This window comes from Palaemon carinicauda, chromosome 27, assembly GCF_036898095.1.
Source record: "Palaemon carinicauda isolate YSFRI2023 chromosome 27, ASM3689809v2, whole genome shotgun sequence".
In the NCBI taxonomy this organism is placed as follows: domain Eukaryota; kingdom Metazoa; phylum Arthropoda; class Malacostraca; order Decapoda; family Palaemonidae; genus Palaemon; species Palaemon carinicauda.
This window is the reverse complement of record NC_090751.1, coordinates 25,675,174-25,702,525: the sequence shown is the minus strand read 5'-3', so window position 1 is coordinate 25,702,525 and position 27,352 is coordinate 25,675,174. Positions and strand designations below refer to the sequence as shown.

Sequence of the window (27,352 nt, the reverse complement as noted above, 5' to 3'; positions counted from 1 at the left end):
TTATTATTATTATTATTATTATTATTATTATTATTATTATTATTATTATTATTATCGTCATTGCTGTTGGTGTTATTATTATTATTATTATTATTATTATTATTATTATTATTATTATTATTATTATTATTATTATTATTGCTGTTATTATTATTATTATTATTATTATTATTATTATTATTATTATTATTATTATTATTATTATTATTATTATTATTAGCTAAGCAACCCTAGTTGGAAAAGCAGGATGCTATAAGCCCAAGGGCTCCAACATGGAAAAATAGCCCAATCAGGAAACGAAATAAGGAAATAAGTAAACTACAAGAGAAGTAGTGAACAATTAAAATAAACTACTCTAAGAACATGAAAATAAATCTCTCATATATAATCTATAAAAAGAAACTTATGTCAGCCTGTTAACCATAAAAACATTTTCTGTAAATTTGAACTTATGAATTTCAAGAAAATTTAAAATCTTTATTCGTTTTGAATTGAAGATATACCGGCTACAATGAAAGTGTGAGCCTAAATTATTCGTTATGATCATTAAACAAATTTACATTTCTTGATGTTAAACTTTTTTTAATATTCAGTAGTTTTGACATTTTAAGAATGATGTTTAATGTGTTGAATTTAAATAATTATATATTACTTTTGTATGAATATAATAATTTTGAATTATTTTTGCATTTGAAAACTTATATTCAATTCCCATTGTTATTCTAGAATTAATTTGCCTTCGTAAAATCTTATGAAATTAATTTGAATTATGAAACTCAGTTTGCTTTGCAGGTAAACCGCGCCCCACCTCACCAAAAATGGCCAGTTGGTATATTTGGATAATAATAATACTTGGACTGGGTAAGTACTAATGAATTTAGGTTCTTGTGTTTGTGTTGAATCGCCGCAAAGATTGTGGGCGAAATTAGGCCCACCCTCTGATGACGTCAGAGCCAATCATCTTTGTGAGGGGGATGTATTATACGATGGAGACAACGTGATTGGCTATGAGGTCGTCAGGGGGTGGGGCTTGTTTTGCCCAAAATCTCTTCAGCGACTTTAGTATCTTAAAATGATTTTAAAGTTTCAATAGATTTAAAGATTTATTGCTGGGCTTAAATGGTTGTTAATTAGCTTAATTGTGTTTTAGTAATCTCAAAAGTGTTTTCATGATTTAATAATTTGAATGGTGATATGTTGTTGCCCAACTTGTAACACCTGCAAAATATTTTTGAAGGTATTGAGAAAAATGAAATATTCTCTTGTCAACAGGAAATATTTAAGATGCTATTGCAGAGAGCCCAGAACTAAAAATATTTTATGTGATTTTTTTTTTTACAAAAATGAAAAGCGGTTCACTATTTTCCAGTAATTATAAAGCTTTAAAAACCAATTGTAGAAATATATTTATCCGTATAAAGATTATAATAAGAAAGAAGATTAAAATTAGATCGAAAATGAACGTGTCCATTTATCAGGTTATCTGTGTGACGGTCTCCGGCCTCGGCTAAATGTCTCGGACGAGTTTGTGGTGGACAACCGCACGCAAGATTCTTTTACCATCCGCTGCGAAGGGACAGAGAAGCTCTATTGGGACTGGACGGCTTCAGTAAGTATAGGCCTACTAGGTTTAGAAGTAATGTATTCAAACTCATATGTTCTGGAACCTGAGGTATGGTGGGATATATCAGATCGGTGCTGTTTTTGGTATGCGATCTCATAGTCGTGCTTTTGGTTTGGTATGCGATCTCAAATTCGTGCTTTTGGTTTTGGTATGCGATCTCAAATTCGTGCTTTTTGTTTTGGTATGCGATCTCAAATTCGTGCTTTTGGTTTGGTATGCGATCTCAAATTCGTGCTTTTTGTTTTGGTATGCGAGTTATTCGTGCTTTTGTTTTGGTATGCGATCTCAAAGTCGTGCTTTTGTTTTGGTAAGCGAGTTACTCATGCTTTTGTTTTGGTATGCGATCTCAAATTCGTGCTTTTGGTTTGGTATGCGAGTTATTCGTGCTTTTGTTTTGGTATGCGATCTCAAATTCGTGCGTTTTGTTTTGGTATGCGAGTTATTCGTGCTTTTGTTTTGGTATGCGATCTCAAGGTCGTGCTTTTGTTTTGGTAAGCGAGTTACTCATGCTTTTGTTTTGGTATGCGATCTCAAATTCGTGCGTTTTGTTTTGGTATGCGAGTTATTCGTGCTTTTGTTTTGGTATGCGATCTCAAGGTCGTGCTTTTGTTTTGGTATGCGATCTCAAAGTCGTGCTTTTGTTTTGGTAAGCGAGTTACTCATGCTTTTGTTTTGGTATGCGATCTCAAATTCGTGCGTTTTGTTTTGGTATGCGAGTTATTCGTGCTTTTGTTTTGGTATGCGATCTCAAGGTCGTGCTTTTGTTTTGGTATGCGATCTCAAAGTCGTGCTTTTGTTTTGGTAAGCGAGTTACTCATGCTTTTGTTTTGGTATGCGATCTCAAAGTCGTGCTTTTGTTTTGGTAAGCGAGTTACTCATGCTTTTGTTTTGGTATGCGATCTCAAATTCGTGCGTTTTGTTTTGGGATGCGAGTTATTCGTGCTTTTGTTTTGGTATGCGATCTCAAGGTCGTGCTTTTGTTTTGGTATGCGATCTCAAGGGCGTGCTTTTGTTTTGGCATGCGATCTCACCTGATAGCGATCTCACTTCACTTCACGGTGAAGCAAGAACCATTATATTTTCTTAAAGAAAACGTATGCCGGCAATAATTATCTAAGAAATAGTAATCAATCATTAATGCTAGCCTGCGCAGCTCAACAATACCGCTTGCCAGTAGGCTACATACTGAGCTTGATGTTTTTATTAATTTTATTTTTTTTTTAATTTCTCTTTTTGCGAGAAAAGCGAGCGCACGGCGAAGCAAGAACCATTAGATTTTCTATTATTCTTGTTTTTTATATCTATTAAAAATATTGAGATAGCAAAGCAAAAGGATCATGAGATCATGACATAAATGAGATCGCATACCAAAACAGCACCGTCTGAGTGTCACTTCTTCCCTTAACATTATTCGGTGATGCTATTTTGATATTATCATCTTTTGACTGGCCAGACAGTACTACATTGGATCCTTCGCTGTGGTTACGGTTCATTTGCCCTTTGCCTACACACACACACACACACCGAATAGTCTGGCCCATTCTTTACACATTCTCCTCTGTCGTCATACACCTGACAACACTGAGATTACCAAACAATTCTTTTCTCAAGGGGTTAACTACTGCACTGTAATTGTTCAGTGGTCGCTTTCCTCTTTGTATGGGTAGAAGAGACTTTAGATATGGTAAGCAGCTCTTCTAGGAGAAGGACACTCCAAAATCAAACCATTGTTCTGTGGTCTTGGATAGTGCCATAGCCTCTCTACCATGGTATTTCACTGCCTTGGGGTAGAGTTCTCTTGCTTGAGGGTACACTCGGCACACTATTCTATCTTATTTCTCTTCCTCTTCTTTTATTTTAGTTTTTATAGTTTATATATGAAATATTTATTTTAATGTTGTTACTGTTCTTAATATATTTTATATTAAATGTTAATTACTTTTCTTGTAGTTTCCTTATTTCCTTTCCTCTCTGGGGTATATTCCCTGTTGGAACCCTTAGGCTTATAGCATTCTGCTTTTCCAACTATTGCTGTAGCTTAGCAAGTAATAATAATAATAGTAACAATAATAATAATGATAATAATAATAATAGTAATAATAATAATAATAATAATAATAATAATAATAATAATAATAATAATAATAATAATAATAATAATAATAACGTTTACTTTCATTTTAGATTAACCCAACCGATACTGATGTTGTGTCCATTGACGACGAGCATCACCCATCTACAGATTTCCCCTATGTCTCGACACTCACAGTAAGTATAGGCCTAAATGCCCTTTAGGTTGTAGCTTAAAAGGCTCTTGGATTGTCCAAATAAGCATTTACTGTATAAAAAGTCCTAGATTTAGTACAAATAGTTCTATGGAAAAATATTTGAGATTTTGAGCTAACCCTTGCATTAACCTACTTGAATCAAGGGCTTAGGTGTCAGCCAGTGGAGAAAATGGATGGGGCTTCTGACATTTTCTCAAAATATTGATGGGATATTAAAAAAGTAGCACTTTCTGGAGCCATTCCTTCAAGGGAAAATTCTACATGCACAAGTATATAATTTTATTGATAGTACTCATAATTATTATTGATTAAAATAAGGCACAACTACTTTTTGATATCGAATTCACTCTACCAATGGATCATTGATGCATAGGGAAATAATTGTTTATGATAAGTACTTTGGTTTAGGTAAAGATTGGAGCCTTAGTGGTGAGTAGAAATAAGGGTAAAAACTTGACTTAGACCACCATTCTGCCTTTTAGATATTCAAGCTACAACTGAGTGGTCTAAGTCAACAGTTAATTATATGATACTTTAACTCAAAATAATCATACCATATATTTTTCAGCTGATTATCTTTTGTTTTATGCATTTTTTTTTGCCAGTCTTTTATGCATTTCTAAATCTCCACTCTCCTTTTACATTGATACCTCAGAAGTCGAATGCATCAGAACTCAAACAATTTGATGATTAAACAAAATTTTCCAACATTTTTTGACAGACGTGTCTGATACAATGAGGACTAACCCAGTGTACTCTTAGCCCTCACCCATTTCAGACTCATAAAACATTGTTCCGTTAACTTTATTAAAGTTTTTTAGTTTTTATCCATACACAATAGCTTCTAAGATGTTTAGTAGTAGCGGTGACATGTCAAAAGGGAAGGATTTGAGGACTATAGACCAAAGAAAGGAGATAACTGAAAAAGACAGATATAGGTGTCCACATGACCAACATGTCCAAGAAGTAACACCATTGTGGAAGTAGAGAAAATTTTATTGCCATAGATCAATAAAAAAACAGTTAACAAGTCAAGTGTTAGTATTTCAGAGACAATCATATAGGAAAATGCAAAGCAAATACATTCAGACATCATTAAAAATACCCCAGGAAAAAGTGATGATGCAGATTTTAGTGAATTTTTTTAGGACTAGCCATGGCTTGTTTGATAAATTTGAAAAGAGAAGTGGCATTCATAGTGTTGTAAGGCATGGGGTTGTTAGCATTTCAGACAAAGCAGTTGCTGAGGTATTTAAAAGTCAAGTTAATGCAAACGGCTATACGGTAATCCCCAACATGTTTTCAGCTGTGACAAAACTGGCCTCTTTTGGAAGAAAAGGCAAAGGAGATAAGCTAACTTTGTTGTTGTGTGGGATTGCAAGTGAGAACTTTAAGGTCAAGCTCCTATTTGTTTAACATTCCAGAAACCCCAGGGTTTTCAAGAACAGCGTGATAAATGTCAACTAGAAATCCAGACATAAAGCCTCGGTAACTAGGCAGACCTTCATAGCATAGAGGGTTTGTGCCCAGTACTATCTTTATTACTGTTTCTTTTTATCATTTCATACTAAGTTCTCCATGTGTTTTCTAATCATGGTTATGTTTTCATTTGAAAAATTGTATTTTTATGTCCTAGATTTTGACTTCACTATTGCATTAACATAGATGAGTTACTTCGGGGCTCATGTACTGTTCTGTATTTTGGTGTTTTCCGACTTGCATCAAAACTCGAATTACATGTTAAGGGAACAGATGTTTGTTGTTTCCTGAGGAACTTCTGTAATGATATCAGTTCCCTTAGGTGGTCTCTACTCTGCCGTGGCTTGTTTTTCATGCAATCAAACATATTTTTAAGGCTCGTATGGATCTAGCGAGTGGTGTACTCTGACCACACCAATCATATGGGTGGTTATTTTGGAAATAATTTTGGTTATTGGATGAGCAATAACAGCTCTCTCTCTCTCTCTCTCTCTCTCTCTCTCTCTCTCTCTCTCTCTCTCTCTCTCTCTCTCTCTCTCTCTCTCTCTCTCTCTCTCTCTATATATATATATATATATATATATATATATATACTGTATATATATATATATATATATATATATATATATATATATATATATATATATATATATATATATGTATATATATACTGTATATATATATACAGTATATATATATATATATATATATATATATATATATATATATATATATATATATATATATATATATATATATATATATATATATATATATATATATATATATATATATATATATGGCGAATGGAGAGGGCTATAAGTATAACCAGTTTTTGAAATAGATGAAACCAGTAAATTACAGAAATGGATTGAACGCTCCTCTGGAGATGTCCTCTTGTAATGACAGTTATGATGGAAGTGAACAACCAGCCACCCATTGAGATACTACTGCTAGAGAGTTATGGGGTCCTTTGACTGGCCAGACAGTACTACATTGGATCCCTCTCTCTAGTTACGGTTCATTTCCATTTTGCTTATACATACACCTCAGTCTGGCATATTATTTACATATTCTCGTGTGTCCTCATACACATGACAACACAGATTACCTAACAATTCTTCTTTGTTCAAGGGGTTAATCAATGTTCTGTAATTGATCAGTGGCTACTTTCCTCATGGTAAGGGTAGAAGAGACTCTTTAGCTATGGTAAGCAGCTCTTCTAGGAGAAGGGCACTCCAAAATCAAACCATCGTTCTCTAGTCTTGGGTAGTGCCATAGCCTCTTTACCATGGTCTTCCACTGTCTTGGGTTAGAGTTCTCTTGCTTAAGGATACACTCAGGCTCACTATTCTATCTTATTTCTTGTCGTTTGTTTTGTTAATTTTTTTATAGTTACACAGGAAATATTTATCTTAATGTTGTTACTGTTCTTAGAATATTTTATTTTTCCTTGTACCCTTTCCTCACTGCGCTATTTTCCCTTAAGGAGCCCTTGGGCTTATAGCATCCTGCTTTTCCAACAAGGGTTGTAGCTCAGCAAGTAATAATAATAATAATAATAATAAAACATATGCATAGAACCGTGGAAGCTTTTAATTGGTTCAAATGCCAGCTAATGTTTATGTCATACAAAATACTGTACAGAAAAGCTCCTACAAGCGATTGTAAGCCTTCTAATGACCCAAAAGTAAACAGCTGACTTACAAAATAGCAGTGGTACAGTACAATATTCACATTTTAGTTGATCAATGTGTAGCTTAAGTTATTATGCCCCAGCACCCGTAGTTTATACAGTACAGAGAAACGAGCAAAAATGGCCTGAACTCGTTCATTTGTTTTAGCAAATTCCTGTTTGGCTAGACATTAACATACAGTATCTTATAATTATCATAAAGTATAAAAAAATGACCTTTTTTTTTTATTACAGATAAAAGAACCTTATAATACTGACACAGGATTCTTCTATTGCCACTATGAGGGTGTGACAAACTATGCCCAGGAGGAAGACAAAGTGGCTACAACCTACGTGTATGTTTATGGTGAGGAAATAAGCATAATTTTGAGATAAGGAAGATAGTAGAGATTTAATCTTTTGATCAGATATTACAGTATATCTGATTTTAGGTACATTTCACATATACAATATGTATTTGATATTCTCAATTTCATTTGTCAAAAGAATGATGAATAAGATACATAGGCTATATGAGTTAGTGTTATTAGGCCAACAAAGATTCTCAAATGAAAAAAAAAATCTGCCAACAAATAGTTTCAAGATACTTAGGAAAGAAGCATTACCATCCCTTTTAGGCTTCAATTTCTTCTAAAAAGGAAAACTAAGATAGCTAACAAGAATGTCAAAAACTAACTTAAGATATCCAGCTTACAGTATTTCATGTTGGTGCCTAAAAGAACTGTTATTTAGGAGATTGGAACTTAAATTATCAAATAGAGCTCTTCAAACACCGAGTATTGAACCCCATAAATTATACTGTACTTTTATAGATACTAATAATTACAAAGATAATTTTAAAAACGGATTTTGAGCGAAGCGAAAAATCTATTTTTGGGTGAGATAGCCATGGCGTCCTGATGGAAGGTTCCTTTTTGGTAGCTTCCTTGGGTATAAGACTACTAAGATATTCCCAGAGAATTTAACCACAGGTTATCACAGAATTCTAACTTCTGGAGCGAGTATCTCAAAGGTTTCCCTTTAAGACATCGTAATACAACAGGGGGCGCGCATGTCTGAACGCGCCACATAGCTATCTTCACCCCGAACAGAGTTAATGCTTCGGTGTGTAAGGACTGAGAATAGCTGGGAGCCATTCCACAGCTAATCTCACTCGTGGCTACTACTGATACTCGAGACGTAAACAAACGGACGCCATTGCTCTAATGACGTCACGCCCGTCTTCATCCTGAAGCCAGTTGCTGCCCATCACCATGATACAGTTGCATAGGGTGGGAACAAAACTGGACGAAGTAGTAGGGAGGGTCCATCAGGACGCCATGGCTATCTCACCCAAAAATAGATTTTTCGCTTCGCTCAAAATCCGTTTTTTGGGCTCAAGCCATGGCGTCCTGATGGAAGAGTACCAGAGAATCAATGTATCGTGGTAGATTTTCCCCCAGTATTAAGTGCCTAGGCATTGACAAAACAGCAAAGTAATCTTAGATAAAGAACCATAGGAACGAAGTATCCTGCCCCCCTTGGCAGGAAGTTCCCATGGGCTATGCCGACGTCAAAGTGGTATTGAAGGGCTATTCATCCTGAGAGAAGAACTTGAAGAACTTAGAGATGAAGCGGAATGTTTGGTATTTGTATAGGAACATTCTGAATTTAGACCAGTGGTGGTTGGGCACTGTGTATAGAGTTCATCTCTTGGTTATCAGAAGTAAGTATTCGTGTAGGAACCTTACTTAGACAGGGTGAATATAATTTAGGATTAAACATCTTAAATTCTTCATAAACATAAGAAAGGAGGAATAAATAAAACTATGACAGTATGTATTTCATAGTAAGTAGGAGCTGAAAGAGACGCATAAGTAATAAAATAGAAATTTTATTTCACAATGCAGAAATTAAATAATTTACAGCAAAAGTAAAGTTCATTTACAGTAATAATAATGTACATAGAAATAAAGGCTTGCTCTTGAATCTGAAAAGGAATTTCAGGATTAGTAGGTACTCGTTCTCGAGGAACGCAAGTCTTTAAATAACACATCATGCTCAAGGCATGCGGCACTTGTGTGACACTATGACATTTCACCTGGGATAAGAACAGTTATAAAAGCACTAAGTGTTTTTAGACATCACTATGAATCGCTCGAGGGTCAACATAGGCACCCGAAGAGTTAGAGTCCCAAGTAACTCACTGTTCTACGCAGAGTTAGGTGCAGGTTTCATAACACTACCTGCGGCTACCACAAAATGTTTGACTTCGTGCACTTGTTTCGCATAGTGTTTAAAGAAAACTCGCGAGGACTTCCAGCCCGTGAAGTTTTTAAGGTTTTCAAAGTCCATGCTCTGAAAGAAGTTCAGAGAAGATGCCACTTTTCTAGGATCATGACCAGCGGGTGTACTGTTCGGATCCGCTCTGCGAATGAAGTAGGTGATTTTCGCTCTTAATTGTTTCAGTGACAGGTCGCTGCCCGATGTTTCTCCTTTGAAGAGTTGGCCTCCACCAAAGTTCGAAGTTCTGCGAAGATAGACCTTGAGACTCTCTACTGGACATAGAGAGACATCCTCCTTCAGGGGGCATATTCTCCAAGGGCCCCATCTTTTGGTGGGTAATTCATTTTTAGCGAGAAACGTCGGATCAGGGGAGAGGGTCACTTCTCCTGAATCGGTAAACAGGATGTGTCCTTCTTCTCTTGATAATGCCACTATTTCGCTGACTCGAGCTCCCGAAGCGAGAGCAAATAAAAATATAACTTTCTGAGTCAGATCCTTGAGGGGGCATGAATCATTGTCCAAGTTGGAGGCGAAATGGAGTACCTTGTCTAGTGACCAGGAGATCGGTTTCGGAGGGGGTGCTGGACGTAGGCGAGCACATGCTTTTGGTAGTTTGTTGAAGATGTCGTTGGACAGATCAATTTGGAAAGCATATAGAATTGGTCTAGCCAAGGCCGATTTGCAGGTTGAAATCGTATTGGCTGCTAATCCTTGTCCATGAAGGTGAATGAAGAAGGACATACAGAAATCAATTGTGATTTCTTTAGGATTTTTTGCCTTGACAAAGGAGACCCATTTCCTCCAGGATGATTCATATTGCCGTCTCGTGGATTCGGTCTTGTATTCCTCTAGGAAGTCTAGACTTTTCTTCGAGATCCCAAACCTCTTCTTTGCGGCAAGGGAGAGAAAATCATGAGATGAAGGTCCTTGATTTTCGATGATGAAGCGAAGACAGTCGACTTCTGTACTTGTTGAGAGAGAACTGGGCCCGGGAGAGGGATCAGCTTGGGCTGCAGCTCCAGGACCAGGGGGTACCAGTTGCTCCGGGGCCACTTGGGAGCCACTAGGGCCGCTGTCCCTTTGAAGGTTCTCAGTTTGGAGAGGACTTTCAACAGAAGGTTGGTGGGAGGGAACAGGTAGATCTTGGACCACCTGTTCCAGTCCAGTGACATGGCGTCCACCGCTTCTGCTTTGGGGTCCTCGTACGGGGCTACGTACAGAGGAAGTTGATTGTTGTCGCTCGTTGCAAAGAGATCTATCTGAAGTTCTGGGACTTGGTGAGAGATGAAGGAGAACGATCTTGCGTCTAGAGACCATTCCGACTCTATCGGGTTTGTCCGAGATAGAGCATCCGCTGTCACATTGCGGAATCCTTGTAGGTGAACTGCAGACAGGTGCCACTTCTTCTTCTCCGCCAGACGGAAGATTGGGAGAAGCACCTGATTTATCTGGGGCGATCTTGAGCCTTGGCGATTGAGACAACGAACTACCACCGAGTTGTCTAGGGTTAGACGGATGTGGATCGAGGGCGGCGGGGATAACTTCTTCAGAGTTAGAAGGACCGCCATGGCCTCCAAGATGTTTATGTGGAACGTCTTGAATAGTGGAGACCAGGTACCTTGAACCTGTTTCTGGTGGGAGTGACCTCCCCAACCTTCCAGTGAGGCATCCGTGTGGATGTTGAGTGATGGAGGAGGGTGTTGGAGAGGAATGGACCTTTTCAGGGCCTTTTCTTCCGACCACGGCTTTAGGAGGCGTTGTAGTCTGTTTGGAAGCCGTCTCTTGAGGTCTCTTCGAGCGATGGATGCCGAGCGTCTCCAGACTCCCGCGGCATCCTTTAGCTGTGCACGAAGCACTGGGTTTGTCACTGAGGCGAATTGTAGAGAGCCTAGAACTCGTTCCTGCTGTCGTCTTGAAATGCGTTTGGATTTCAGTAGTCGCTTGACAGACCCTGCTATTTCCTTCCTTTTCTTCTGGGGGATGGAAAGGCGGTGTGACTGAAGATTCCAGTGGATTCCCAACCACTGAAACTTCTGAGCTGGAGAGAGGCGAGATTTTTTCTCGTTGATCTTGAATCCCAGGTGTTCTAGGTACTGGGTAACTTCGTTGCAAGACTTTGCACACTCTTCGGGCGATGGAGCCCAGACTAGCCAGTCGTCGAGGTAGGCCATCACCTGGACGTTTCTTAGGCGGAGCTGTTGTACTATGGCATCCGCCAGTTTTGTGAAGATCCGAGGGGCCACATTGAGGCCGAAGGGCATGGCCCGGAAGGCGTAGCTTTTCCTTTGGAGTCGAAATCCTAGGTAGGAGGAAGCGTGATGGTTCATTGGAATGTGCCAGTAGGCATCCGCCAGGTCTATAGAGACCGTGTAGGAACCTTGAGGCAGAAGGGTCCTTATTTGTTGAAGCGTCAGCATCTTGAATTTGTTGTTCTCTATGAACTTGTTGAGGGGGGATAAGTCCAGAATGACTCTGAGTTTGTCTGAGTCCTTCTTGGGAATACAAAACAGTCTCCCTTGGAACCTGGTGGACTTTACCTTCCTTATCACCTTCTTGTTCAAGAGGTCTAGAACATATTCTTCCAGAAGGGGGGTTGATTGCTGGAAGAACTGCTGGAAGATTGGGGGTGGTTGCGTCCAACTCCAGCCTAGACCGTTCTTGATGATGCTGTGTGCCCAGGGATCGAAGGTCCAACGATCCTGGAATTGGCGGAGTCTTCCTCCCACCGGAAGCACTTCATTGCTTCTGGTGTCCCGAGGACTTGTTGCCTCGGCCGCTAGCTCCCTTTCCTCCTCTACCTCTGGAGGGATGGCGAGATGCGTCTCTGCTTGCACCCCTGAACGAGCCTCTACCTTTGGCATGAAAGGTAGTTGATGGTTGCTCAAAGGCAGGGGTGAAGACCGGTGACTGTGACAACACCGGTTGGGGGACCAATTGAAAGGTCTGTTGTGGTTGGGCAACCACTTGGGAGGTAGCGGGTCCCGGAAACTGACGTCTTTGCTGACGTTGCTGGGGTTTTGACTTCTGAGGTTTCCTCTTAGGCTGAGGTCCATCGTCCTGAGAGGGTTTCCTTTTCCTGGACATGCCCCACTTGTGGAGAAGGTTCCTATTCTCCGTGGCGGCTCTGTCAGTTATTTCCTTCACAAGGTCAGAAGGAAACAGGTGCTTTCCCCAGATGTTGGAGGAAATCAGCCTCCGGGGTTCGTGTTTCACGGTGGCACCGGCAAACACGAATTCACGACAGGCTCTTCGAGCCTTTATGAAGTGGTACAAGTCCTTCATTACCGTCAGTAAGTGGGATTTGGAGAGTACCATGTAGTGATCTGGTACTCTAGTGTCACAGGCCATAACTTCCAGTTGGACTTGATGAGAAAGAGATGCCGCAAGCCTCTCCTTCGTGTCTTGTTCCCGGCGAAGGAGGTGATCGTTGAGCTTAGGGAGGTCTTCATTAAACTGACGTCCGGCGACGTCAGGATCGAGCCTTCCCACGACGAAAGTATGCTGAACATCTTTCCAGTGTCGAGCGTCAGGGGGGGTCACGATGGAGAAGGGTCTGCACTCCTCCAGTGCAGGGCAGGGTTTCCCTTCTTCCGCCGCTTTAAGGCATGCAGCTAAGGCCTTTTCCAAGAATGGAAGAACCGCAGTGTCAGGTGCAACGTACGTAGGGTGCTTCCTGCTCAAAGCCGGAAGCTTAGAGCAGGTAAAGCCTCTACTCTTAAATGCGGAGGCTAGCATAGCCTGGGCCTTTGTGAGATCGAACACTATCTCTTCTTTAGGTTCGGTCTCTTCCTTCGAGGCAGGTTCGGAACGAAGCCGGACGTAACAGTCCGGGTAGGCCTCAAAGCTTGGGAAGAACTCCACATCTTCCAAAGGGACCGTGCCGATCTTATCACTGACAAAGATCCTGCCGGTCGCAATAACCATATGCTCTGCATACCTCCATGGGTTGGCATGAGAGCAAGCGGGGAGATCCTTGACCGAAATCTTCTTCGGCTCTCTGGATCCAATCATCGACCTGATGGACTCCTGGTTCTCCTTCAGCCTGTCGTCCATGACGGCTCTAATCAGCCGGATCAGTTCTTGAGTAGAAGAAGAAGGATCCGGAGTCGAGGAGGTAGACGGAATGGACATTTCCGTCGGTGTAGGAGTAGGAGGGGGGATGGACGAGGGAGCAGCTTCTAGCTCCGACTCGGTGTACTCCACCTTGTCTTTGTCCTCTTCGGCTCCTTGAGCCATAAGCGTCTTCTCCGTGTCTTCCGAGACGTCTGAAATCTGTTCATCATCCTCGGAATCTAAACGACACTCGTGCATGGACTGAGCCATGACCACATCAGGTTCCACCGTAATTTGGACAGTGGGGATCACATCTTTGGGTACCACTGAGTCAGGGGAGGCCTTAGGGAACAATAGTGACCTCAGTTCTTCGGTGGCCAGGTACGGTCCGGTAGCATTTTTCTGGAAGCCACGCACCCACTTGCGCAGCTTTTCACGAGAAATGTCTCTAACCTCCGCTGAAGGAGGGTTATGGAAGGCCTCAACTAGGTGGGCCTGGCAGACCGTACAATCCAGTGGATTCCAAAACTTCAAATCCCCTTTCTTGTCTGCACAAGGGGCGTGAGTCCTGCAAGCCGTATGCCCGTAAAACTGCGGGCGTATCACAGCGCAGAAGGCGAAATCACACTTCATCTGCTCCTCCTGTGGAAGAAAGAGAAAATGAGTATGGGGGAGTCATAAGAATGGCTCTTAAACTAAGTTAATATTAATCATTAATTTTAACTTAAAGAAGGTGTGATGCATAGAGAATGAAAATAGTAAAGGAGAACATGCTCCATGCATCTCGCCCGGCTGGTTACCATAAGCTTGGTCCCTGGATAATCCAAATGACCGAGGGCACTGGATATAGTTTCCTAGAATTCCAAGTAATTTGGAATTCCATGGAAAAAACCAAGGACAAGATTGGGATCGAATTCATTCGGTTCCCAGTTAAGGGCCAGAAGGCCTCATTTAAAAGGTAACTGCTTCTGGCAACCAGCCGTGCTAAGATGCACATAGCATGCTGGAATTAGAAGAATGCAAAGAGACAGCATGATCACTAATAGAGCAGTACTAGGTACTGATCTTAATAGCAGAAGCAGCTTATCTGTTTGCGATATAGGGCTATCATAGTCTTATGATAGCTACAGTAAGGGGGTGCAAGTATTCTTGACGCCTCCGGGGCATCCGGCAAGCCGCCGGCATGCCGGAGCTCGCTCCAGCATAGATTCTGGCATTAGGACAGACAATTTTCAAAAGTCAGTTAAATACCAGGATGGCGGCCGCCGGCACAACGGCGGCACGCCGGCAGGGAGCGGCGGCTCCGGCAGTCGGAGGATGCCAGGTTGGTGACTGGGATAAGGATGGTAAAGGCTGTATCGGGTTGCCGGCAGTATATGCCGGCACTCCGGCGATCGACCGGCAAGCGGACGACTAGATAGGAGTAGGAGAGCCGTCGGTAGTAGCCGGCGGCAGCCGGCAGTCCCTCGGTACACGGGGGGCTGGCGGCAAGGTTAGGGAGAGTCACCAAGTAGGAGGCAGGTATTGCCGACAGTAGAGGCGGCAAGAGACCGGCACCCGGATAGGGAGAGAGACAGGGGGGAGGGGGGAAGGGATGTAGGAAGTACCATCAGGATTCCAGACATCCCTCCCCCTCCCTGAGGGGGTGTACCCATGATAGAGGCAGGCTCTAACATCCATGAGCAAGGGTCACTAGGGACCGGGAGCAAGGTAGCCCAAGGGAGGGCTAGGGAACACCCAAAGAGGGGGGGGGAGACTCCCATAAGCAGAACTATACTAGTAACTAACCTTATAGGACACTATGAAGGTATATGTACCAGAGCGGACTGCACAAGGAAGCTCGGGTAGCCCTACTCTTCCACCCTAAGGAGGAGTTGTAGGACAGGGGACAGATGAGTATAAACTAACCTAAGCATAGGCTAGGCTATACAAGAGATAGGTGGGGAGGGAGAAGAGAGAAGTCTTCCCAGGAAGGGTTTCTGTACCAGAGCGGCCACTAAGGAAAGGGAGGACACTCCCTAACCTAAGATCAGGCAGATCAGCTAAAACGGTGCAAGAGTACAGTTTCAGCATGGAATAGAGAAACCTTCCTAACCTAACCTAGAACAGGGCTAAGAGTCCTGAACTAGGAAAGGAAGAAGACATATCGCTATCGCAGGAAAGTCATAGACTATCCTAGCCATAGAGGTAGGCTAGCCTAACCTCACTCTCGGACGCAGCCCTAAAGGGGGTTCATTCCTTTAGGGAGGACAGAGAGGCGATATATACTCTATTAGACAATTAATCCCTTTACTCAGAAAAGGAATCAAGGCTAAATAGAGGGAATGCCAAGGCAGGGGATGAAGGAAGCATATAGGGGTCCTAACATTAGGTTAGGCTAGAAAGAGTCACTGACTAGCCTATCCCCTATATGGTCCCTGAAGGCGAAAACATTTGCATCACTGTCAAAAGTATTGTAAAATAATAATGCCACTATCTTCATAACTTAGTCTAGGATCACTAATAAATCATGCATGAACACTTGTATGTAGGCTCCTGGCCTGGGGGCTATAGTAGCCGACTGGTATGAGGTCAATCGATGACCGATAAAAAGCGTCTAAACACGATATAAAAGTTCCTAGCTATGAAGACTAAATAAACTAATGTATTCGATTAGAATATAATGCCGGAAACGTTGTTGTGGCTAACTAAATAAGACATGCATAACAACAACGACGCCATAAAATGGCGGGTCCGGTAGAGGCACAGCTCTGCCACAAAACAGCAATTATTTCGAAAAGTAATATTTACTTTACGGCCAGAGCTTAATTAAACAATACTGGAACCTTGTACTCAACTTTCCAGAAGAAGGCGAGGCTGAAGGTAACGACATAGCGAAGATGCAAAACGATAAAGTTAACACAGGGAAAATCCGTCTAAGTAGGGCAGCTACTAAACAAAGGATGAAGACGGGCGTGACGTCATTAGAGCAATGGCGTCCGTTTGTTTACGTCTCGAGTATCAGTAGTAGCCACGAGTGAGATTAGCTGTGGAACGGCTCCCAGCTATTCTCAGTCCTTACACACCGAAGCATTAACTCTGTTCGGGGTGAAGATAGCTATGTGGCGCGTTCAGACATGCGCGTCCCCTGTTGTATTACGATGTCTTAAAGGGAAACCTTTGAGATACTCGCTCCAGAAGTTAGAATTCTGTGATAACCTGTGGTTAAATTCTCTGGGAATATCTTAGTAGTCTTATACCCAAGGAAGCTACCAAAAAGGAACCTTCCATCAGGACGCCATGGCTTGAGCCCAAAAAAATCCCTATTCCATTAACTTAGGAAATTATTTAATTTGATTAAAAAATCCCTATTCCACTGACTTGGGAAATTATTTAATTTAATTAAAAATATCCCTATTCCACTGACTTCAGAAATGAATTAACTATTTTCTATACTATTAGAACCTGGTCTCCATTTGCAGTTGGAAAAATAGATTTCCGACCGTTATCGACGCCAAAATTGTTCAAAACACCTAAAGATACAGCAGGAACACCTTTTATTTTATGAAATTGGGTTATTTGTTACTTATGAAAATTTACCAAGTTTTTAATCATTAATGAAATGTAGTGGTTAGTGGTTTCAGTGCAATACAGGCATTACCAAAGGGTATTTGCAGTATCCCAGGTTTTAATCTTTTTGTACTTCCAGTTTTCATTCTTGCTGTCCAACTTCTTTCAGCTTTTATTTCATAGTGTACCTACATGATTCCACCCAATTGCACCTTTGTGTTGAATAGCCCTCCAGGCACCAGTGATAACATGTGAATTTCTTTAAAGTATTTTTCAGCCCTTTCTTGCGAGAATGATTGTCTTTTATAAACCTCTTGAAATAAATCTGATTTAAAAGTAAGGAATGACCTCTTGATGCAGTGAACCACTAACATTCTTTTTGAATTGAGCTTGGTCTAAGATCAGACAGAATAGGCCAGTTATCTGTTAGAACTAGAACTATGAAACTACCTTGGATGTAATACAGTGAAAAAAGAGAAATGATATTCAGTAGGAGTGGACTACAATTTATATTATTGTTTTATTACCTATGATTTGTCTCTGTCAGATGGTGAGAGTGGTCTTGTTTCCTCTTGGGAGAATTCAATAGATGTCAATACAGATGAGAAACTGGTCCTCGACTGCCGGCCTACAATGCCTAACATTTCTATTACTCTTTGGAAAGATGGCAGTGAGGTAATATATTCTTTTTGCTTGTTTTATGTAAATTGAATAAATATAAATGTAGTTGAGTCACTTCCCATTGCCAGGGAAAGAAAGAAATGGATTTATAAATAAGAATCTGGAGTAGCTTTTCATACAGTATTATAACTGTAAACTGCAGGATTGATCTTTGAAAATTAAAGTTAAAGTTCACAAATATGATTTCTGACATCTGCTAACATCTTAACTCGCAAAACTTTGCACCAAGCTCTCTGTATTGGTAACATTATTGAAATGGCTCATATTAAAGGTAGGGTCTAGGGAACATAAATGAACTAGAATTTTTGCCATCAACTTACTGTAGGCTACCGTGCAAAGTTTGCCACCAAGATTCAATAGATGCCAAAAAATGTACAGTCCTCTGGTTGCGCTGTTCTAAGAAGTCTGATATGTGATAATAATGAAGTATAGATTTCATGCTAAAGTAATGTCATGCAGTGAAAAATATCTAGTTTTCAATGTAATTTTAGGAATTATTGATTGTTAGTTATAATGCATACTGGTACAATTAGATAGTTTGATTTTGTTACTAAATGATAATGATAAGAATATTTATCAATGCTTTAGGTGTGAAGATTTGAGGAAATAACAATATAAATAGTCACCAACATAAACTCAACCATATGCATACAGTATTACTAGACCCTAAAAACTGTAGACCTCTATCCATTTGAGTTATGTGATGTTAAAGACTTCACAAGCTAATTTTTTTTTTTACGCCGAGTAGCATCTTGTCACCGGACTGTGGTAAAGCAGTCAATATTGCATTTAAATTTTGATTAAAAAAAACTCAATTTAAGAGGCATCTTGTGAGATTAAACATACTGTGTCTTGCATTTTGCTACTAATATATGCTACAGGGTGCAAAGTTTGGTCGAAACATGCTAAAAGATGTGAGAAAGTTTGCTGATGTGATTTCTCATTAAAGAATATGAAGTTTATTGACTTCCATATGCAGTACCAATACAGTATTAGGACTTTTTTATATCCTGGGTTTTCAGTCTTGTTGTCTGCTGTGCATTAACTGTAATCAAATTCATATTCATAAGTAGCTGGAGAACTATTCATGATACTTTGTAAAAGAGTTAAGATTTTATCTGTCAAATTAGTGTTCAGGTTAGAATTCTTGCGTCATGCAGTAGTTAATCTAAGTATTTATTTTGTAAGTAACGCAAGTTTGTAGATAGTTTCTTACCCTCATCCTCATTCCAACTTTGCATGACTAACAGGGGAAGTGCAGGTATGTTAGAAAAATGAAATATACACGGAAATTTGTGTATTTTAATGTATGTTGGAAAAATTGTAACAAATTGATATATCGTGCATGTCTTGGGGAAATTAGTTCTTACTAATACTACAGTAGTTCTAAAGCAATGTGTTATGTTTTTTGATAAAGCATTTAGTAGCAAGTCTTAGGAATGACATTTTAAATGACTTATTCAAACATGTTCTCTTCATTCTGACTTCTATCTGTAAGGACTGACCTGTGGCTTCTTTTGGGAATGAAACTAATTATTTAACTTTTTCTCTCTCCAATCTCTAGGATGGATAAGTAGAGTACTGTAATAGATTTTCCTGTAACTTTGACCAGCATTTGAAAAACACACTGACTAGACTAGTTTGGGACTTATTTTTAAACATGAAAGAATTGCTAAAAGTGACAATAGTATTTAAGGTATTTTGGTTTAGGAATCTCTTAGAAATTATGTAAACTACCATTTAAATTAAATTTACATATTGGCATTCATAGTCTCTATTTCAATATTTTCTTTAATTTATATTAATGGTAATTGAGCTAGTAACCATTTCTTGAATGATTGCTGTACAATACGTACAAAAATCTACAGTATTTACTCTATGAATTACCACAATAAAGAAACGTTTCTGACTCTAAGATAAAGTCTGAAAAGAGAAATTCCATATTAATCAGTTTCAGAAGTGAAAGCTATGCAGGTATTAACCACCAAATATGTGTGAAAAATAAGTACTGTACAGTACACTATTTAATTACTTTATAGAAAATGTTGAGAGGCATTTTGTAGTTCAAATGCTTATGACCTATTTACCAGTAGATATTTTCCAGTTAGATTAGTTAATGTGCTGGAGCTTGCAATAATAATCTGAATCATCCAATGGCCATGACTTTGTGAAATGGCCAAATTTTGAGATAGTGCACTCATCACCCTTACCCTTTTTCCTTCTTTTAATCTACCTGAAGGTTTCCAGAGGTGACGGGCGCATAGTATTTGACCCTAAGCATGGATATTCCATAAACAATTTGGTAGCAAAAGACGCTGGACACTACGAGTGTAGAGCACACAATAATGATAACTCAAATTTTGGCGTTCTCAATATTATTGTCAATGTCCGCCCTGGCAATTGTAAGTTTTCATACGGAAAAATAATCACTGAGTCAGCAGCGACTGCTTTTTCTTTAGCTGCTATTTGCTATCTTGCTTCTGTAACCAGACTTACCTCTCCAACAACATAAGATTGTCCAGAAAAGAAATGGAAGTAGAATTACTTTAGTTGAAAGGGTTGTCATGGCATAGTAAACAGCTGTGTAGTATGTACAGTACAGTGTAATGTAAAGTTTTTTTGAAAGTAGAGAAGATAGCTAAGCTAGAAACTCCTAGCTCAAACCAGTCTGGGTTCCTAATAATATTATGAAGATTGAATTGTTCATTGTACCTGGCAGGTTTTACTACAGTTTTGGTAACTTGCTTTGCCCCAGTAAATGTTTACCTTAGCAAATATCCCTGATCACAGATAAACCAAACAATTTTTGCATTTGCTTTGAGGATCCATTTTAAGATAACGTCTGCTGAGCATAGTTCATGACTGAAAACTGTTTATGACAGTGTTTCCCAACCATTTCAAAATAATACCCAAAGTTCAATCTCATAATTATCAATTACCCCACTGAATATATTATCGGTAATATCGGGTGTTTTTTCGCAGTCACCTAATGAACTGCATAGGTCATATAATTTGCTATTTAAGGATTCTGAAAAAAGGCAAACTTTTCTATGTTTATTTATATCAAAATCAATTTTGACTGACTACTGCTTCTCACACAGAACATCCATTACCCAAAGAATATGGATCCATCACCCCACTGGGGTAGTTTATCCCGTGATTGGAAAACACTATGTTGAATTATACTGTAGTTTTTAGTGACAATTCTGTAATAGGAATGTTACCTTGATTAATTTATTAAAGAAAAAAAACATAATATGGGGTCTTGTGAATAAGGAACTTAGGACACTTCAAGCTAAAATTTTCAGCAAGGTTTCAGAGAGAGATGTAAGGTTTTCTAACCAACAGGGATTACACATTGAAATGTTATGCTGTTACATAGTTATTCGATGATAAATTTTCCCAAGAAGCTGTTACAACAGACGAGTCCATATTTGGTCAGATATTTATACTTTTGAATGGGTCAAAGATGGGCATTTCTCTACCCATTCTGACAAATACTGTAGCTAGCAAAATTAAATAAGATCTCCAGTTGGTGTATAGTCTCAAGGGGCCTTTTTAATCCACAGTACTTTACTATTACTCACAATGTTTTATGGATTGTACTTAATTCTTTCTGAAATGCATGAATATGAATGTATGTTCATTCAGGGTATTAAAAAGCAAACAAGCACGCATAGGCCTATGTCTACCTTGAAGATACTCACAGGCTGAATAAAACACTATATGTATCTTGCATGCTTATTCCTTGATCTTGTTTATCAATTTTTTGCTTATTAAAAACCATAGCTTATTTTTGCTTTTCTCTAATGGTATTGTAGTAATTTTCTTATCAAATATATCTCTTTAGCTTGTCAAAAGTGACAACGCAACCTGCATCCCATTATATATTTGTTTATCTTTGCTGATATTTATGCACTGTAGCTTATTTATATCCTTTTAGCTACCTTTTCAATTTATTCCATATCACGAAAACTATTCTGAGATTATGCCTCAGAAATTCACTACGGTAGTACCATTTATGCTTTCATGCTGGCTTGAAAGATTTTAAGAATTTGAGGATTACCTAACAGACCATAGAAATTACTGTCTGTTGAGGTTACTAGACAGTAGATATACTTTTGGTTACAAAATTAATCTCATAAAATTATGCTCTTATTTTGCAAATGTGTCTGTGTGCAGTAGTACATAATGATGAATATGAACTTCCTGGAGATAGCGAAGTTAACATGAAGATATTTCAAGTAACAGTTTATCATACATTACTTATTTGAAGAGGATATTTGCCATAATTTTATTTTCAGTGTTTATACCAGCAAACTGTACTTGTAATAATTTTGTAACATCAACTTGAGGATAAGCTATAATTGTTCCGTAACTGGAATACAAACCAACGCTATTTATAGGGGTATTTCCAAGACAAACCATTAGAATGTAGCGAGGGTTAACTACCCATCCCACTAGTTAGCTGGGAGGGGTAGGGAGTTAGCTAGCTGCTACCCCTCTCACTCGCACACCTGTAACTGTGCTTCACTTTGCTTTTGGCTTGAATGGAGAACGGCTGTTGCCGCTCTTCCTCCTCACCAATAATCTTTGCTTTTTGTCTTTTTCTGTTGATGTGTTTGTGTGTCTGCGTCTTCCTGCCAGCCATGTAAATCTGCCCTGGTCCCGAGAGCTGCACCTGTGGTACCTTTACGTCTGCGGAGGACACCAATCCTCATTGTCTTTGCCCGGTCTGCAGGGGGAGTGGTCTGCCTCCCAGTGGGAAAGGTTTGGGCGTTGGTGAAAGAAGAAGGCCAAGCGAGAATCTTCTCCTTCAAAGGTTCCTTTGAAGCAGAACAAACCCAAGGCTTCTTCTTACGTTTCCTGACCTTCCTCCGAAGCTCCTGCTTGGACGGTTTCCTCTGAGGAGCTGTCAAGCAGTAGTGTAGGCCATTTAACTCCGGGACAATCTCGGTCCTCGAGCGATGGTGTCGTTTCCCCCTAGCGAAGCAGCCCCGGCTCTCCCCCTGAGGGGCTCCTTATCTTTCTCTGACTTTTTACAGGTTTGACCGTCCCTGGGTTTGCCCGGCCTCCCCTGAGGTGGCTCTGCTGCAGCTGCTTCATTGGGGCACTGAGCTACAGCGTTCGTCAGCGTCGCATGTTGACCCGTTAAGCCTGGTTGTCGTAGTGTCGGAAGACTCGTCTGCTGCCATGCCAGCAGACTCTGTTCCTGCTTCTTCTGCTTTTGCTGCCAAGGACTGTGCTCCCCCTCCTGCTGACCATCCTTCGGGGGTGGAGCAAAGTCCAAGGCATGACTCCTATGAGTGTTCCCTTCTCTCGTTCATGAGAGAGGCCACTCATTGAGACTCATCTTCAAAGGCCTGCTGATCCTCCTGCCCTTGAGGGGCATCGACAATGTGGCCTTAGACCCCACCGTGTTCATCCACCGCTTTGACTTAAAGGTGCTCCTTCGCCGAACCCTCTTCGGTACTTCAGCTTCATCACCGCTGCTCTCCTCGGAGAAGGAGATTTTGCATCCCACCTCTTCTGGTTCCCAACCTTTGCCTGGTTCTACGGACTCGCCTGTTCTTCAACTAACCCTGGTTCGTGACTCCCCGTTGAGGTATCGTTCGCGATCCTCTCTTGGGGATGTTCAACCTTCCAAAGGGCACATCCCCTTGCCAACTCATCTTTTGGCATCTCAACGACCAACTGCTCATCAATTGCATGTATGCCAATCTCCTGCTCATCTTCCTGCTCCTCACCAACCAACTGCCTGCTGATCCCCAGCTTGCCAAATTCCTGCTCGCCCGCCTTCTCCTGTTGGTGCTTCTCCGTCTCGACGATCCCAGGATCGCTGTTCGCCGATCGTTCGATCGTTTTTTGCCGATCATTCGATCGTTTTTCGCCGATCGTTCGATCGTTTTTCGCCGATCGTTCGATCGTTTTTCGACGATCGTTCCATCGTTTTTTGCCGTCGCATCGTCTTACGACTCCCAAGTCACCAATGCATTGGGCGCCTACGTGTCAACCCCGCCGTTTTCCGAGGCAACTTTTGCCTCACCACTTACTAATGGCTCGTCAATCGCCAGCTCGCTGATCATTGGTTCATCATCCACTCTCTCATTGGGTGGTGACGATTGTCCCAGCGCCATCTCATCATCAATCTCCAATGCGTTAGCGTTCACTAACGCGTCAGCGCTCTCCTTCATACCAACGCCCATCAGCAACGTACCAGCGTCTGGCAACAAGTCAGTGCTTGCCGACGCTTCAGTGCTTGCCAACGCACTAGTTTTCACCAATGCGTCAGCAGCTGTCGGTTGCCCAACGGGCAATGGGTTGCAGACTAAGGTGGGTAGTCAACATTAGCCACTCGCTGATCGCCAGCAATCATCTACCTCCTAGCAGCAGGAGCATAAGGTAAGAGCCTTTCTAGGTCATCTCCACCGAGAACTTTGGTTCTCTCATCGAGGAAAGGCAAGATTCCTCACCATCGTTCACCGTCGCCTCATTCCCCTCCCTGCAAACGCATAACAATGCGACCTCTGGGGAAGGAGGAAAAGGGCAAGCCACAGGTATATAAGATCCCGAAGCTACTGGCCCCGAGGAAGGATTCGACATCCTTTCAATCGACGCTTCCGAAATCTTTCTCTTCGGAGATGAAGACTCTTTGAAGAGACCCTTCAGCTTTATTCCCTTCAGGGGAACTTTCGGATAGCATCTCCATCAGCAAGCAACTGTGGTTCTGAGCCTTGGTCAGGGCGGTGACACAGGCCTTCGTGCCAGGTATGCTACCCTCGTGCCCTGTGGAGATTCCTAGGGTTTTCCTGGAAGAGTCTGCCTTGATCTTCAGACCCAAGGCAAAGAGCCATGGCTTCGTCTCCCCTGAAAAGGAAGAGAGGGGTTCCAGACGTCATCACGTCGCAAGGGTCAAGCTGACTCTAGTCAGGGCTTCTATGAGAGAGGATAACCTCGTCGTTTCCTCTCCTCCCCGACCTCTTGCTTCCTCGTCACCTCAGCCAAGAGGTACTCGCAGAGAAAAGTCTGTCAGACTCTCCCCGGCTGTCCCCGACGGAAGGAGCTGTACAAGATGGCAGGGCCACAACCCCAAAACCTGTAGAAGTTTCCAGCCTTCCCCCTACGGGCATCCATCAGAAGGTCATACCATCAAGACCTTCGGTGTTGGAGACCTGTTTTCCTCCTAGGAGGAACTGAAGGACTCCAAGACACTGCTAAAATCCTCGTCTAGGATTCTGAGATCAGAATCAGTCACCCATTTTGATATTGATCACGATCCACCCTGAGACGATATCTTGGTGATGGATGACGAAGATCTCGCTACCAGTCCTGCATTGGAAGGTGACCAGAGGGAGTCAGAGCATACTTTTTGGTAGGTTCTGGGTGCAATGAGGGTCCTCAATGGGTAGTCAGACCTGGAGAGGGCTCCTCACAAGGGCAAAGACACGGTCCTGGATCGTGTCTTGGGAAATCAAAAGCCCCCAAAGTTCAATGCAGCTTTCCCCTGGTCAAAGGGGCTGAAGAGTGCCCTGCATAAGGTTGCCTCTCAGTTCTCTGAATTCTCTGCATCGTTCCGATCGGGCTCGTCCTCCAAGCTCCTCTAACCTCCATATGTCCAGCATAGGAAATATTATTAAGTCAGGGACGAACCCCGCTTCACTCTTCCTCTCCACCATTCGCTAGAGAAGTTGACAAGAGAAGTCTCGCTGGAGTGACTTTCCAGTCGTCAAGTTGCTTTGTCGGCCGTGGATATCCTAAACCAAGAGAAGTGGCAAAGTACGCCATGCCGTAGGGATTCTGGTACGAACTGAGGATTACTCCCGAGAAAGTAGTGTACCAGGAAGGCGATGGAAACCTTTCTCCTCTTGGGTACCCATACCATCGTGTTTGTAGACCATCAAAGGGTGAACTTGTGGGCCAACACCATCCTGAAGCGCAGGGATTCGGTAGCCGAGACGTTCCATCACCAGGTCCCTAATGTCAAGATTGCTAGGCTCTGGAATTACTCTCTGGATTGTTACTCTTTGTTTAAGCCTAAAGATGTTGAGCAGGCTGAGGAGAGATGAACAAAGTCCCACCAGGACTTCCTCCTCCATAGGGCCCTGACATCCCCGACCCTACAGACCACCAGCTCCTCCACAGACCAGCCAACCTAAATCTTCGACTTGCAAATCGGTAGCAAAAGAGAAGGTGTCTAAGTAGCCCTCTCCTACCAAGGACAGGAAAGGCACCAAGTCCTCCCCTGGAGGGAGACAACTTAGAGGTAGTGGCCGCGGCCGCAAATGCTAGAGTAGGCGTTCCTCCTGCTTGTCCACCAGTGGGGGGATGCCTACAACGCTGTTGGAACAGGTGGATGCAACTCGGGGCCGAACCATGGACGATCTCTGATTCATTCGGGGTATCGCCCCCCTTTCATTTCATCTCACCCTCCACGGATCAAGACTCCAGTGTCGAAGAGCTCCTTTGCGATGGGATCCAGACCATGTTGGAAAAGGGCGCTCTCCAGGAGGTCCTTGATGACTCGCTAGGCTTCTTCACTTGATTCTTTCTTGTAAAAAAGGCGTCTGGAGGCTGGAGACCAGTCAGCGACCTCTCGGCTCTGAACAAGTTTGTTGAACAGACTCCGTTAAGGGTGAAGACAGCAGACATGGCCAGACAAGTGGTACGACCACAGCACTTCGTATGCACCCTGGACCTAAAGGAAGAATACTTCCAAATCCCAATCCATCCGTCATCAAGGAAGTATTTGAGATTCAGTCGGGACGACTGGACGACAAGAAATACAGTTCAGGGTGCTGTGCTTCGGTCTTTCCACAGCACCCCCGGTCTTCACAAGAGTGTTCTCCCTCGTATCGTCTTGGGCTCTCAGGCTCGGCATCCATCTCCTACGTTATCTGGACGACTGGCTGATCCTAGCAGACTTGCTGATAACCCTTCTTCAGCACCGAGACAAACTTCTGAGGCTTTGCCAACATCTGGGGATCATGGTAAACCTTGAGAAATCATACCTGCTTCCCACTCAAAGTTTGGTATATCTAGAAATGATCATAGACACCAACCTGCACAAAGCCTTCCCATCAGACAACTGGGTAGTGAGGCTGTGAAAGGTTGCGAGACCTTTTCTCAGACGAGAAGAGCTCCCAGCCCATAGGTGACTATGTCTCCTCGGACACCTATCATCTCTGCCCCATCTAGTGCCAAACGGCCGCCTCAGGATACGATCCTTCCAGTGGCGTCTAAAATCCAACTGGAATCAGACTTTCGATTCCCCGGACACTCTGATCCCCATGGAACCAGAGGAGCGAATGGACCTTGAGTGTTGAGTGGCAGACGAGAATCTTCCGAAGGGTGACAACCTTCTCGTCCCTCCCCCAGACCTGATGCTGTTTTCCGATGCATCAAAAGAAGGGTGGGGCCCACGTGCTGCACCACAGGACCTCAGGCGTTTGGTCAGAATTGGAAAAGTACCTTCACATAAATCTGCTAGAAATGAAGGCCGTCTACCAGGCCCTACAAAAGTTCCATCAGTTCCTGGTGGGCCACTCAGTGGTGGTGATGAGCGACAACACTGCAAGCAAGGAGGTACTTTTTTGCAGCCCCTGTCCCATCTGACAGGCAAAAGGAATGTGCTCGCTGACAACCTGAGCAGAGCAAATCAGATAGTGGGTTCCGAATGGTCTTTGGATCATCCAGTAGCCAACAAAGTCCTGACTTTGT

At 41.8% G+C, this 27,352-nt stretch overlaps 1 protein-coding gene across 5 annotated transcripts in view; it reads left to right on the top strand.

Moving 5' to 3' along the window:
* LOC137620615 (vascular endothelial growth factor receptor 1-like) overlaps nt 1-27,352 on the top strand; it is a 172,330-nt gene that overhangs the window by 95,711 nt on the left and 49,267 nt on the right. For 3 of the 5 annotated variants that reach the window (XM_068350908.1, XM_068350907.1, XM_068350910.1), the window contains exons 2-7: nt 793-861; nt 1,479-1,609; nt 3,809-3,892; nt 7,322-7,433; nt 17,502-17,629; nt 19,875-20,037. In XM_068350908.1, the coding sequence (XP_068207009.1) occupies nt 793-861; nt 1,479-1,609; nt 3,809-3,892; nt 7,322-7,433; nt 17,502-17,629; nt 19,875-20,037 (687 nt within the window). Of the gene's footprint in view, nt 1-780; nt 862-1,478; nt 1,610-3,808; nt 3,893-7,321; nt 7,434-17,501; nt 17,630-19,874; nt 20,038-27,352 lie in introns of all 5 variants that reach the window. The other 2 variants (XM_068350911.1, XM_068350909.1) reach the window with 2 other exon arrangements.